Consider the following 13,617-nt stretch of genomic DNA (forward strand, 5'->3'; position numbering starts at 1 on the left):
GTGCAGTTTGCTATACCTCCAGCGCACCTCAATACAGCTGTAAAGGAAAGCTCTCCCCTGCGCCATCCTGCCCTGTCCTCACCCTCCGTGTGGACTCCGCGACCCCTCTCCCGCCTTCAGGCAAGATTCGCTGCTGCTGCGATTTGGTCGCAAATGAATTCAGCGATTTTAATCCTAGGATTTAGTGACTTCTATCTCCCCGCTCCGCAGCAGTCTTCTGGAGGGCAGAGTCTAGCTTCCGAATCCCCAGTCAGCACCGACTGAAGGAAAGGATAGATGGACAAGGCACCTGATTCGACGGGGAAACGTCGGCAACGGTGGCGAAGGCGGGAATGCCAGGCGGGAGTGTCGGCGGGGTCTAGAACACACGCAGAACAGCGGGGAGACACTCATGGTCTGGACTGCTGCAGGAATGGAAGTGAGTGGGTCAGTTAAGAAGCTTCCAGACCAGATAAGACAAAATCAGAATCGGAGCTACAGAGATGACAGAATGGAAGTGAAGCGAATCATTTGCAAGATGGCGGATTCAGAAAACTGAGTCGAGAGGAAGAATAATCAGAAAGAGTCTAAAGAGATAGAAGTGTATAGCCTGGAGAGTCTAGTTTGGATGCTTCTTGTGTCATTAAAATTTGGGGAAAAGAACGGTTTTTCTAGCCACATGCTTGTTAATATCAATAACTACCGTGGTCTCTGAAGACAGACAAAGACCTGCGTGCCACCATTGCTCGCAGCGGGGGCTGGGCCTCCACGCTGACGCGGCGTGACTGCGCACCGGGCCGGTCCGCGCCCTTGAGATCAGTCCACGCCATCCTCACATCCGGCCCTGTGAGATCGTCCTGACACCATCATCTCCACTTCCCGGGTCAGGACGCTGAGGCACAGAAACACTAAAGGACTTGCCTGAGGCTAGCCAGTGGCAGAGCTGGGACCCGAACCCAGGCCGAAGGGCTTCAGTACAGGCTCTGATGTACTTTGCAAGACAGTATTGGGCGCAATGGCATGAACCTCTAAAATTCACAATTGTACATAGGACACAGGACATTCACGTTTCTCTGACTTGTTAATTTGAGCAGTTTTCAGTATCTGAATGGAAAGGATAATGTGCATAGAGGAAAAACCAAACACAAATATTAGCATTTGTGTGGTGTGTAAATAAATGTACGTTTGAAAGCAAGGATTTTGAAGAGAATTAGTAGGTTCATTTTAACGTGCTTTTTCTTGGCTTTCTTGCACATTCCAGGAGGTGATTGTATGTTAACTGGAGGGAATATCGCTGGAGAAATTAGCCCTAAACTCCAACTGAGAAGACGTGGATTCTAGTCCTGAGACACAGGCCCCTGCCGGACTGCTTCCTTGTCCACAGGAAAAGGAAGACAAAGTAATTGAAATGTTATTTGCAAGAACACAATTCGGCAAGGGGTAAAAGAGAGCAAAAGTGTAAAAAATAATTCACTATACTAAGTGAAAAAAAAATTAAGAAACTACAGAGATCATTTCCATTTGAATGCCAAAAAAGCCATTCATAGTTAAAGTAATTCAGTGACTTAATCCTAGGTATCTAATAGAATCTCCGATGTTGTCTTTAGATATAAAAAGTTAAAGTTACAAAACATCATCCTGCTTTAGATATAAAAAGATGCCAGGTGACAACGCTCTAGGAATACCTGGGATTTATAGCATGAATCCAGACAGACGCACCAATGCTGAACGGGTGATGAGCCCACCGAGGGTGGTCCAGGGCTGTAGACACACATTGGCTTATGTGCCCTTTCTATGTGGTAAAAATTGTCCACCCTTTAAAAACGCTAAAACCTCCCCCACACCCCCGTCTTAGGAGCTGGAGATTTGTGTGCAGGAAGTTTCCTGGAAACAACTCGGGCACGGCAGCCCCTGGGGAGGGAAGGAGACAGGACTGGGCCACGAGGCAGCCACAGCAAAGGCCTCGGCCACCCCACGGGAGCTCCAGAGCAGGATGGCCCTGCGCTGTCCCACGCGGGGTGTGGGGACCGAGGCTGCCAGGCAGCTGTGAGCTGACACCTGGCAGCTGGGAAGGACATCCCGCGACCCGAGGGCCTCTGGGCAGGCGCAGCGGCCACGCGCCATCTTCCTTCCTGCACACTCTTCCCCTCCCCCTCGCCCTCTTCCCCCACCTCCTTTAATGTGAAAGCAAATCGTGAACATGCTTTTCCTTGTTTCCTCCTCATGCTCTCCTCGGAGGATTTTAACAACTTAATTGAGAGCATTTCCGACACCCGCACTCCGTCCCCTGAAACGAGCTTTCCGGAATGCCTGAAGTGCTGGGAAAGAGCCCCAAGGGACGTGGTTTCTGACCCATCTTAGAGGCCAGGGAAGAGGGTCCCCGCCTGAAGGAGTCCCGGACTGAGCAGAGTTGACAGATTTTGAAAAGACCCCCAAGCACAATGTCGACCGAAGTCCGAAGGCCTCCGTTCTTACGTTCTCTAAGAACTTTTGAGGGCGAGAGCCGCATTTTGACTTAGAAAAATTTCTCTCCCTTGAGCGCAGGGAAAACAGCCAGTGGACGGACGCGGTCGCCCCGTCTTCCCGCACCTGGCGGGCTGCGGAGAGCAGCCGCGCAGCCTTCGGACGCTCCCGTCTCCATTCACGTCCAACCTCCGCCACGAACGTATCAGTAAGTGCTTCGGCGTCGTGCTCAATACACGACTGTGTTCTGCCCTGAGTCAATACCAGTCCGGGCTGCTGGTTCAGAGAAGATGGTCTAACTGCTTCCTTCTCCCCAAAAGGAGCCCCGGGGGGAGCGGCTCGCAGCGCCCCCCGTGCCTCCAGGCCTGGCAACATCACCCTGCTCAGGAATGTGGGATGCGGCAGGTGGCAAGGTGGCAGTTGTTTCTTTATAAACAGTTTTAACTGAGCAGGTATCTTCTGGGGTGTGGAAATTCCTCCCCACCTCGCACCGGTGCTGTGCCGGCCGCCCCCTCACGGTCACCGGGACGGGGCTGCGTCACTAAGCACCTCCTTCCTGTTTCCAGGCGGAATCCTCAGCGACCTGGTGCAGGTATGTGACGCTCCTGCCTCTAAATGTCACAAAGGGGGCTGCGGTGGGGACGCTGGCTCTTTCCCAGGCTCCCGCTGACACGCCCGGGGGCATTTCTGCCCCTGCAACCTCAGCCTCCTCACACATGGATGGGGGTGTCAACCTGTGTCTAAGGGATAAGGACACCCACCTGTCATTTGCGTTTCCGCACAGTCCTTCCTGATTATGCAAACACTTTCCTTTCTATTGTTCCTCTTCTGTTGTGACCCCCAAGCACATCTGGTCATCTGGTGTCCCATCGTGATAAGAGCCTGAAGGAGACGTTGCCAGACAAGCAGGAAACGCTCTTCCCTCTCCTTCCCCTCCTCCTCCCCTCCCTGTCTCCCTCCAGACCCAGCTACCGCCGTCGTTGAGCTAGACTACGTCAGAAGCTTTGTCTATTATGTGTCATCCCCTCTCCTGGAGAAAATAGTCACTTTTAGTTTTTTTCCACGTTTGTGGAATTTTTTTTAGAGAATAGACTTGCTCTTTCTGCCTGGTCCGCTCTCTGCGGAAGCCCACGCCAGCCCTGTGCCGCCAGCAGTCCGCGTGGCCCTCCCGGGTGGGCCTGGGGTCCCCCGTTCCTCCAGGCCCCTCCACTGCCCACGGGGCACTGAGCCGGGGGCACGCTGGCCCAGGAGGCGAGCAGGTGACTTTTCTCGTGGGTCCTGCCCTCACCTCTCATGCCCACCTGCCCGTTCTGCCCTAGGGGTCCTGGGAGCGCGGCGATGCCTGCAGGAGGAAGGTTGCGCTCAGGTTACCCGCCGGAGCCAGGCCAGGGGAGAGCAGGTGGCGCCAGCAGCCCCACAGGCCACTTCCCTCAGGGCCAGTCTGTGACGTTTCTTCGTTCTCTTCCCCCGTCCTGGAGGAGGGACGAGCTCTGTGGGGCAAGCAGAGGGCACAGGTGGGAAGGGACCAGGGAGCTTCCACACCTGCCTCATGACATCCTTCTAACGGCCCTGGAACAGCTCTGGTGCCAGTGGCAAGATGGCACCAGCCTGATGTACTACGTGTCCCCCTAAAGGAAGTATGTGAGCACGTCCCCTCTTCAGCAGAAAAGTCTGGGCTCTTTTCACACTCAGAGTGGACTTTGCCTGCAGCATCTTTTTGGGAAATTCTGACACAACCGACACACGTGGCCACGCGGACCCCAGACCACGCCACACTCCATTCTCATTTGCACCATCCTGTGGTATATATGTCTCTGGGTCAATTTATGTATTAATTTGTCACTTGGTGCATAATATTTAGTGCTGTAATAAAAAACAAATAAGCCATTCCTATGAGGAATTGACTTTCCCTTCCACATCTGTTCACGAAGACATAGATCTAAAGTTTCGCTGCTTTGAAGCCTTCGATGCAAACGTAATCTACAACTGCTGGCTTTGAAGTTGGGCTTCTCTGTCAAAAGATGTTTACGGGCCTGATCCCTGGAGCCTGGCTGTTCACGTTGCACCTCCAGTTCCCAGAGACACTGGTTGCCTCTGCCGTCCTTTCCAGCTCATCGCAGTCAAACGCGACGGTGACAGGTGGCGTGCCTCTTGCGCACAGTGAGCCCCGTGCGAACCCTTAGGAGAGCTGCAAGAGCCACCAGGGCACAGGCGCGCGCTGCAGCAGAGAACACAAACTCTGCACACGGTAGGCACCACGTGAGTCAGAAAGCGGTCCCTGCCCTGAAGATGAAGCGACGTGGGAACACGGAGGAGACTTGACTTCTTTGGGAGGATCGCAGAAGATCTTTGGAGAAAGTAGAATTTAGGGGGAGCTATGACGGACGGATGGGATTTGACCAAAGGAAATGAGGGAGCAGAGCATTTTAGGAGGGGGACAGTGGGGACACAGGCAGACGTGGGCAAGGCAGGCCGCGTTGGAACCGGGCAGAGAGCTCCGCTCGGCTGCGGCGCAGGACACACGAGGGGCGCTGGGAAGAAGGCTGTGAGCTGCAGCCCTGGAGGCTCAGGAATGCCGGGGTGTGACCGTGACCCCCTTATTCCTCGGCGGCATTTTGCAGTGTCCAGAGCTCTTTCACACCCGTCGCCCCATTTGGCTTTCACAACGATCCTGTGAGTAGGCAGTAGCGGGGATTCTCACGCAGACGGGAAAACCGAGACGCAGAGCGTTCGGGCAATCTGCCTTAGGCGCCGAAGGAAATTAGCAGAAGAACCAGGCTGAGGCCTCAGGTCTTCCGACAGCCTGGCCAGGCCTCTCCCCCACGCCAGACGGCGGCAGGGACGCTGCAAGAGAGCTTGCGGTGACTCTCCTCAGTCACTTCTCATGGCATGTGTTTGTGGGTTTTTTTGTTTGTTGGTTTGCCTTCAGGCTGAATTTTCTGATTTTTCTTGTGTAAAGGCACCGTGTGGCAGCCACCCCCGGATACTGCGGTGTGGGTCAGTGTGTTCCTGATAGGGAGACGGGGGGACAGTCTCTCTCTAGAGGTCAGCACTGCAGGTCTTGGACATGGCATCAAAGGTGGCCTTGGCAAAGCGGGCGTAACAGCAAACGCCTACCAGCAGCAGGCACCTCTTGGGCACTGGGCCAAGGCAATACGAGGCGGCCGGCAAGAGGCACCTTACCACAGGGCTCCAGCGTCATGTCACCACGCAGGGCACCGGGTGGGGCCCACGGGTCTTGTGCCCTATTGGTCTCGCCACACCAGGGTGATGGCGAGCATGGCAGATGACAGCGGGTACCTCCTTGGGCCACTCGACACCCAGGCTGACATTGTCTCGGCAGTCTCCGGTGGTGACGACTGCCTTGAACCGGGCCCACTGGCCAGCGTAGGTCTGCCCTTGCACAAGCGTGGTCTTCGGAGCCCTGTCCTTGAGGGAACAGGTCCTTGGGAGAAAGGCAAATACCTCAAACTCCTCGAAGGACAGGGAGAAGAGATAGATCTTCATGTCCTTGATCTAGCAACTTGCTGGTGATGGAGACCCACCCCTTGTCCTAGATTTGCCTCCACAAGCTCCAGAGCCTGAGCCTTGGTGCTGAACACGGCCAAGCTCCCGGCCACAGCCGGCCAGAGCCTCCCAGGAGCCCCCACGGCCCCCGCTGCCGGGACCCCTGGGTCCTCTGGGCCTCCTGCAGCACTGGCATCATCGGAGAGCTGTTCGTGCACTTTCCATCATGAAACTGCCGTGCTTGGAATTAGTTCTGTGAGCCCACTCCCCTGAGGAGCGCCCCCAGCCCTGAGAGCACCCGGATGGCAGGGGTTGGACATCCGTGTCATTAGGTGCTGGGAAGGTTCATCAGCTTTGTTTGCCATCCCATTTGGCAAATGAGCCAGAAAACGGAGCATCGCTGAGTGCTTTGGGGGTGAGGGCTTTCAGAACAGGGGAGGAAGTGACTCGAGAGGGCCTCGCAAGGGTGAGGAAGGAGGCAGACTGTGTCCTTGGAAAATGACACCTGCCAGGCAAAGCTGCGTGTCCACTGGAGGCCAGGTCTAGAGACCAGACCAAAGCACAAGAGGGAGACCCCAAGCTTCCCCCAGCCATAGGCCAGATTCCGATGCTTTTCCAGGTCACGAGTCAGACGGGACCAAGAGAAACGACGTGGGGTGGGAACGAGAGCTTCTGGGCTGCGGTTCTGTGGCGGTGCAGGGGGCATCTGAAGGGTCAGTCCTAGAAGGCTGCAGCTGCTTCCAGCAGGATCTGGGTTTGACCGTGAGGTCCAAGGTGGCTGGAGATGACCACCGAGCCCACACCCAGAGAACCAAGGCGTGGTGGTGCCAGTTGCTGAGAGGAGTTGGCCCAGAAACTCACAGAGCTTCCATTTTCTTTTGATGAGGAGAGAGGAGTGAGTGGGTCATCAGATTCCTTTCATCTGGAAGCAGGGAAGGTAATTTTGTCCAGTCTGAGTGTGGCGCGTGACAGGGAGACCCGGAAGGCTTAGAGACAAGAGTTGGCCTTGCCGGGGGTCCTGCCCACCCCAGAACTCCTCTTCCTCGCCTTAGGGGACCCTGGTAAACTGTCACAGTGACCTTCACTCCGCCCTGGAGGTCATCCCGGCTGCTGAAAGCCAGCAAGGCTTCCCCAACCCCAGCTCCAGAACCATTCTTTCCCGAGAGAATTCTGGTGCCTCGGGGCCCTGCTTCCTCCCCTGGCTGGTCCGAGGGGCGGGGAACAGCTGGGCGAGTTTCCAGGAAGGAGGCAAGGAGGCTGCTTGGGCCAGGGAGCACGTCAGGCTGAGGAAACCTCTCGCTTTAGACCTGAGTGGGTTGACATTGGTTTTATTTCTCATTTTGGTCGCAGTAGGTTTCTCAGCCATGACGGAGGCACTGAGAGGCTACAATGACACAGCCTCCTGTGACACTTCTTTTTCATTTGATTTCCAAACGTGTGAAATTCGGTACATTTCCTCTTTTCCCAGAAGAGCTTTAATTCTGTGAAGGAGCAGCGTGGGCTGTCAGGACCGCCCCTCCCCAGCTCCAGTCTTCTCTCCAGAGGAAAAGGCGGACAGGTGGGGAGCGCTGGAGGGTGAGGGAGAGAGCGGGGCCAGGTGGACACATGAGTCTGTTCCCCCGGCCCAGGGGCCAAGGCCAAGAGGACCCAGGGTCCCCTCTCAGACGCTGCAATCCACCGAACATGTTGAGGGAAGCAGGGGAGGAGGAGACGGGCCAGAGCAAGGAGCCCCGTCCACGTCATTGCAGCTGTGTATATAGAGGGGACTTTCAGAAACCCTCCGCCTGGACTAACTAGCCCTGTCCCTGGACAGGCTCAGGGGCCCATGCCAGCTGGGTAGGCCAGCCGCAGCGACAAACAGCCCAGATCTCCGTGGCTTAGCACTTCAGTCCTGCAGAGGTCCGCGGCAGGCTCTGCTCCACACACTCATTCGGGGGCCCAGGCTCCTGCCGTCTCGTGGTTCCACCGTCCCCGGGCCCTGGCGTTCTCCACCAGATCCTCTGTGTCCAGTAAGGTAGATGGAGGAAGAGAGGGTGAGGAGCATTCTGGGAGAGGATTTGCGGGCTAAGCCTGGAAGTGACCTACGTCACTTTTCTCCACATTGCATTGGCCACAAAACATCAAGGGAAAGTGAGAAGTGTGGTCCCAGCATTTTATGGGTTGAATTGTGCCCTCCCAAAAAAAGATGTCTTGAAGTCTTAACTCCCAGCACTTTAGAATGTGACCTTGATTGGGAATATGGTCTTTGCAGAGATAACCGTGTTAAAATGAGATCATCAGGTGAGCCTAATCTAAGATTACTGGCATTCTTTGTTTTTCCTTTATTTTCTTCTTGTCACTGATGAAGCTCATAGCATTCTTTATATAAAATGGAAATTCGGACACAGAGAACCATGCACAGTGGGAAAATATGTGAAGTCACAGGAAAACACCACCTATAAGCCAAGGAATGCCCGAGGCTATCAGATGCTACCAGAAAGGCATGCGGCTTCTCCCTCATGGTTCTCAGAAGAAACCAAACCTGCCACCCCTCAGACTTCTGGCCTCCATAAATTTCTGCTGTTTAAGCCACCCAGTTGGTGGTACTTTGTGATGGCTGCCTAGGAAACTAAAATACGCTGTGCGCCCAGGTTTGGGGCCCAGCCAGCCCGCTCCGCTGTACGGTCTTCTTGTCAGAAGGAAGAGAACAGATGGCCCCTGGGGCAGCACCTACCGTCCTTGCTGGTTCTGCAACTCCTGCTGACCCCTCTCCCCGTGACCCTCCCTCCCCTTCTCTCCCCTTGTCCCCACTCCTGCCACTAGTCCCCCCAGGAGGGACTGAGACAGCCCTGGTCACTCCTGGCTGGAGTCCCACGTGGAGGAGAGAGGGGGACTTTGCTGTTCTTACCTCAATTCTTTCTTCTCCTCGGTCTAGAGTTGCGCAAACCCTGCCAGCACCTTCCCGAGTGACCTCAAGCAAATCCTCTCTCGTGAGATTCGGTTTCCGTCCCAGTCAAGTGAGTGTGATCCCACCGACTTCCCTCTCGACAGAGGAGCCGTTGGGAAAGCCATGCTGTGGCACTTCGGAAACCCAGCGCCGCACCCGCCCAAGAGAGCAATGATCACAGCAGTGAGCTGCAAATCCCCCGCAGCGGGCGGCGGGAGCCGGCCGGGCCCAGCACCTGAGAACCACGGCTGGGCGGTGAACGGGGGCAGCGACAGTGCACCGCACTGCACGGGGCAGCGGCCCTCGGCCCGGCAAGCCTCTTCCCTTCTAGACCTGAGGGATCTGGCTGCAGCCACCCGGGCCAGGAAGGGACGTGCCGGGCATTAGCAGCTGTGCCTGCTGCATGCCGAGAACGAGCACTGCTGGTGCCCGACAGCAGGGAAGACGGAGGACGCGGGGAATACCAGGAGCGTTAACGCTGCCATTTACTGAGGCCCTATTGGTGCCAGCTTCTGGGCAGGTGCTGTTTCTGGTCATCAAACCATCCTGCAAGGTGGCAGGCTGTGGAGTCATTGTGGCGGGGGGGCGGGGTGCTTTGCGTCCAGGCTCTCCTGGGCTATCTCAAGCCATCTTGGGCTAGTTACTTAACTGCTCCTGGCATCGGCATCCTCATTTGCAAAATTGGGATAAAAATGATCCCACTCCACAACCCAGGGGTGCTGCCGGGAGCTCCGGGTCAGGGGGCAGAGGGCAGGGTCTGAGAAGAGAAGCAGGAGGCAGAGAGGTGGAGACCTTGCCCACAGGGGCATCCTCCCAGGACATTTCTTTGCCCTGGCATGTACTGGCAGCCAGGTCCTCTTGGCGGAAGGCGGATTCCTGGGCCCAATGCTGAGGCCTCTGCCTCCTCCCGGCAGCAGATCTTCACACTCTGGTGATTGCCAGGCTGCGGGTGATGGTGAGCGTTAGATGAAATAGCATGCGCGGCTCCTAGAACAGTGCCTGACTCGAGGCCGGTGCTTCTAAATGTTGGCTCTTATTATTGTACCCATTTTAAAGATTATGAAGTCAAGGCTTAACAATAGTAGGATGGAGTAAGTGACGGAGATGGATTTGAATCCAAGACTGTCAGACTCCAAGCTCTGTGTGTAGGTACGTGTGTGCACATGTGTTTACATTAGGCTAGAAGATGCTGGCTCTTCCTTCAGCTCATCATTCAGAACACTTGTGGTCTTTAACCTTGGGAAGTAAATGAGTTTCTTAGGGACATGGGGCTTGGAAAGAAATATGAACTATGTGAGCGAGAGACACCCGTCTTTTCTAGCAATTCCCTCTCCCCTCCCCTCCCTCTCTTTCTCCTCTCTCTCCTGCCTCCCCCCAAGTGAGAGATCTGTCCTGTCCACTGGCCAGGTCTCTGCTAAGGACAGAGTTTCCGAGAAGGCGGGGTGTCCTGCTCTTGGCTCAGCCTCCTCAGGGGAGGCCTTGCAGCGTCTTTGCTTCAGGTGCAAACATGAGCCGTTTTCATTTCTGAAGACAATCTGATGACCACCTTTTCTTAGTGGAAGCTGACGGTGCCCTGCCCTAGTGGCAGGTCCCAGAGCTCTGAGCTGCAGAGGAAGGAGCCCCTGGGAGATGCTCCCGAGACAGGCGGGTGGAGCCGGAGCCCGCATCCTCCGTGCCGCCACAAATCCAGCTGCCTGTCGGGAGCTTCTGCACTGACTGTGGGGGCAGGCGGACCTGGGGTGAGTGCCAAGGCTGCTCTTGTGAGCAAATTACTTTCCATCCATGAACCTCGGTTTCCTCATCCACAAAATGGGCATCAAAACACTTGCCCATAATACTGGATGAGATCAGTGCACACCAAGGATTCAGCAGCTCCTGGTCAGAGTGGAGGCTCGGTAAGTAGTAGCTATTGCTTTCCTTTTCAGGGTTATTATTAACGGTTTAGCAAACGGTGTTCCATCCGTTCAAATCTCTGTTCTTAGGGAGCTTGTGCTTTCCACTGCTCTAAAGAGCTTCAGCAAGGGGCCTGATAGCAGTGTGGGGACAGGAGAAAACTGTATTCCCAAGTCCATACTCTGCCCTAGCATCGGAGCAAACACAGAGGCTTCTGGACCCCTAGATGTTAAAAAGAGAGACTAGCCCCGTGGTCCCTAGATACCCTCATCTGTCTTCAGCAGGGCTCTCCCAGGAGCAGACCGTAAGATGAGGATTTAAGAACTAACAGTTTGTTCGTATTTGGGAGGTGACCCCAGGAAACACCAGTCCCACGTTGTTGGAAAGTGAGACGTGCAGGAAGGAAAGCCAACACTGGGTGCGTGACTGAGCAGGGGACCTCTGCGGGCGCAGGGGATCCATCACACTGGGGACCTCTAGAAGACTGTGGCACATACCTCCGAGCTGTCCCATCCAAGGGACAAAAAGCTGGGGTATTTGTCCATCCACTCCTGTTCCCGTGGCTGACAGCTGCTCCTAGGGGTTCCTGCCCGACACAGAAAAGCTCCTCCCAGTCAGAGAAAACCCCCTGGCAGGGAGAAAGCCGTCTTTTAAGTGCTGAGGGTGGGACTTCAGCAGCCTCTGCTTATCACAACTGTAACACAAATGACTCAAATGAGTACTTGTTTATTGCGTCCTCCGGCATTGGAACACAGTCTCTGAAGGTAGGGACACCATCGGCAATTGTATTCCCAGGACCTGGCTTAGTGTCCGGCACGTGGCAGGTGTTCAATAGTTTTTTGTTGAATAAATGTAATCCGGAGTTGATAAATTCATGGTAAAGACCTCAGGCCTGTCTGAAAACCTTCTCTCTCTCCTTCTCTTCCTCCCTCTTCTCCCCACACCAACCCTGATGCAGCAGAGCCTGACAATTGTTTCCCAGTATCTTTCTTATTTATTTTATTTTTTTGCCTTCTAGAGTATAAAAGCCCCAATATTTAAAGCTTGCCCATGACTGCCTGGACTGAAGGTGACTTTTCCCAGCCTCCCGTGCACCTAGGAGTGCCCATGTGACTGAGTTCTGACCCACGGGTGTGGAATTGATGCTGATGGCTGCCACTTCCAGCATGTGCCCTTGTGGGGGGGAGGTGCACTCATCTTCCCTTTCCTCCTTCTTGCTGGCTGGAATTGGGATGTCATGGCTGGCGCGGGAGCAGCCACCTTGGGGCAGTAGGTGGAAGCCCTGGACCAGAGAATGGTGGGGCTGGGAGACCCAGGTACTCTGGTGATCGGGGAGCAGCCGCTCCAGCGCTGGGCTGAACCTCTGGCCTTGCTTTCCATGAGAGAGCCCTTGGTTATGCTGTTGTTATTTGGGGTGGGATTTTCTGGCCCTCGAAGCTGAACAACCTGATCCTAGGTGACACATAGAAGGTGCCGGTCAGACTGACCTCTGGGCAGGGAAGGGAATAAACGACCGTCAGGCAGTGGAAGTGGAGGCGGCTGGAGGGGGCTCTCTGCTGTCTGGAGCCCGTGGCCTCCCCACGGGCTGTCTCCCTCCCTGGGCTCCGACAGCTTCGGCCCCTCTCAGGACACTGAGAAGGCCTGTCCTCTCCCGCAGGAGCAGCTGCTCTCACAAAATCCCTTTCCTCGCATAGTCCAGACCTGCCGCACGGCAGGTCCAGGACTGGCTGCCACCGTGACCCACACGTCCTAACAGTGGCATCAGGGTTCTTTGGACGGGGATGCTCTTTTCCCAGCCCCACGTCTCGAGTGCGCCAGGGAGGATACAGGCAGCGCCCTCTCGGCATTGCCTTCCCGCCCGCTGGGTGTCCGAGGGGAACCCCAGAGCCGGGCGCGTCCTCCGGCCCGACCGTGGGGCGCGGTGGAAACAGAGGCAGCTGCGATGGAGTCTCCGCCGGGCAGGGAGGCAGAGCCGCGGGAGGCGCAGAGAGCAGCCGCGGTTGCAGAGCGGAGGCTGGGGCTGCAGGGCGCGGGCCGGGAGGCGCCCTCCCTCCCTGCTCCAAGCCCGGAGTTCCCAGACGGCGGGAACCGTGAACCCTTCCGACCGTCCTGGCTCGGCTGCCCCCAGCCCCAGCCCTGACTCGTGGCGGCCTGCCCCAGGACGGAGCCCGGCCGCGCGCACTGGCGGAGGGTGACTCTGCCGCGTGGATCCCGCCTCCCGGTCTCCCGCCGGAGACGCACTTTCCCGGGCCGGGGACCGGCAGGAGGCGGGCCGCTGGTGGCTCCTGCGCGCCCGGAGCGCGAGCCCGCCGAGGGGCGCTGCCGGCCGGGACGGAGACGCGGGCCCGCCGGCCCCTCCCGCCAGCCGCCCGTGTCGCCTCCTCCCCGCCCCGCGGGCCAGTCGCCGGCGGTCCGCAGGTGGCAGCGGCGGCCGCGCCGAGCGCCATGGCCCGCGCCCCCGGCCCGCTGCGCCTGGCGCTGCTGCTGCTCGGGGCGCTGGGCAGGGCCGGGCCCCGCCCGCAGGTGAGCCGGGCCGGCGGGGCAGGCGGGTCCGGGCGGGCCGGGACTTGGCGAAACTCCGCGGCCGCGGGCGGGGCTGCGAGCCCGGGGGAGCGGGGCTGCAGAGCCGGGCGTCCCGGGCCGGGAGGCCGAGGGGGCGGCTCGGACCGCGGGGGACCCCCGCGACCCCGGCGAGACGCCCACTTCCGCGCCGCGCGGGCCGCTCTGCCGGGCACCGGCTGGCCCTGCCCCTCCGAGTCCTTCTCCTCCCGAACCCCTGACGGCGGCCTGGGGCAGCCCGGCGTCCCCCCTTCTCCCGGACTTGCCCCACCCGCACCGTGCCCCGACCC

General features: G+C 57.3%; 1 protein-coding gene across 1 annotated transcript in view; it reads left to right on the plus strand.

Annotated features, from left to right (window-relative positions):
* The first annotated feature begins 13,172 nt into the window (after positions 1 to 13,172).
* Positions 13,173 to 13,617, plus strand: part of GLP1R (glucagon-like peptide 1 receptor) — a 35,222-nt gene continuing 34,777 nt past the window's right edge. Inside the window, exon 1 of the mRNA XM_012658136.1 lies at positions 13,173 to 13,291. Coding sequence (XP_012513590.1) covers positions 13,214 to 13,291 — 78 coding nt within the window. The 5' untranslated portion in view covers positions 13,173 to 13,213. The remainder of the gene's footprint in view (positions 13,292 to 13,617) is intronic.

Source organism: Propithecus coquereli, unplaced genomic scaffold (assembly GCF_000956105.1).
Source record: "Propithecus coquereli isolate 6110/MARCELLA unplaced genomic scaffold, Pcoq_1.0 Scaffold574, whole genome shotgun sequence".
NCBI classification, from domain to species: Eukaryota; Metazoa; Chordata; class Mammalia; order Primates; family Indriidae; genus Propithecus; species Propithecus coquereli.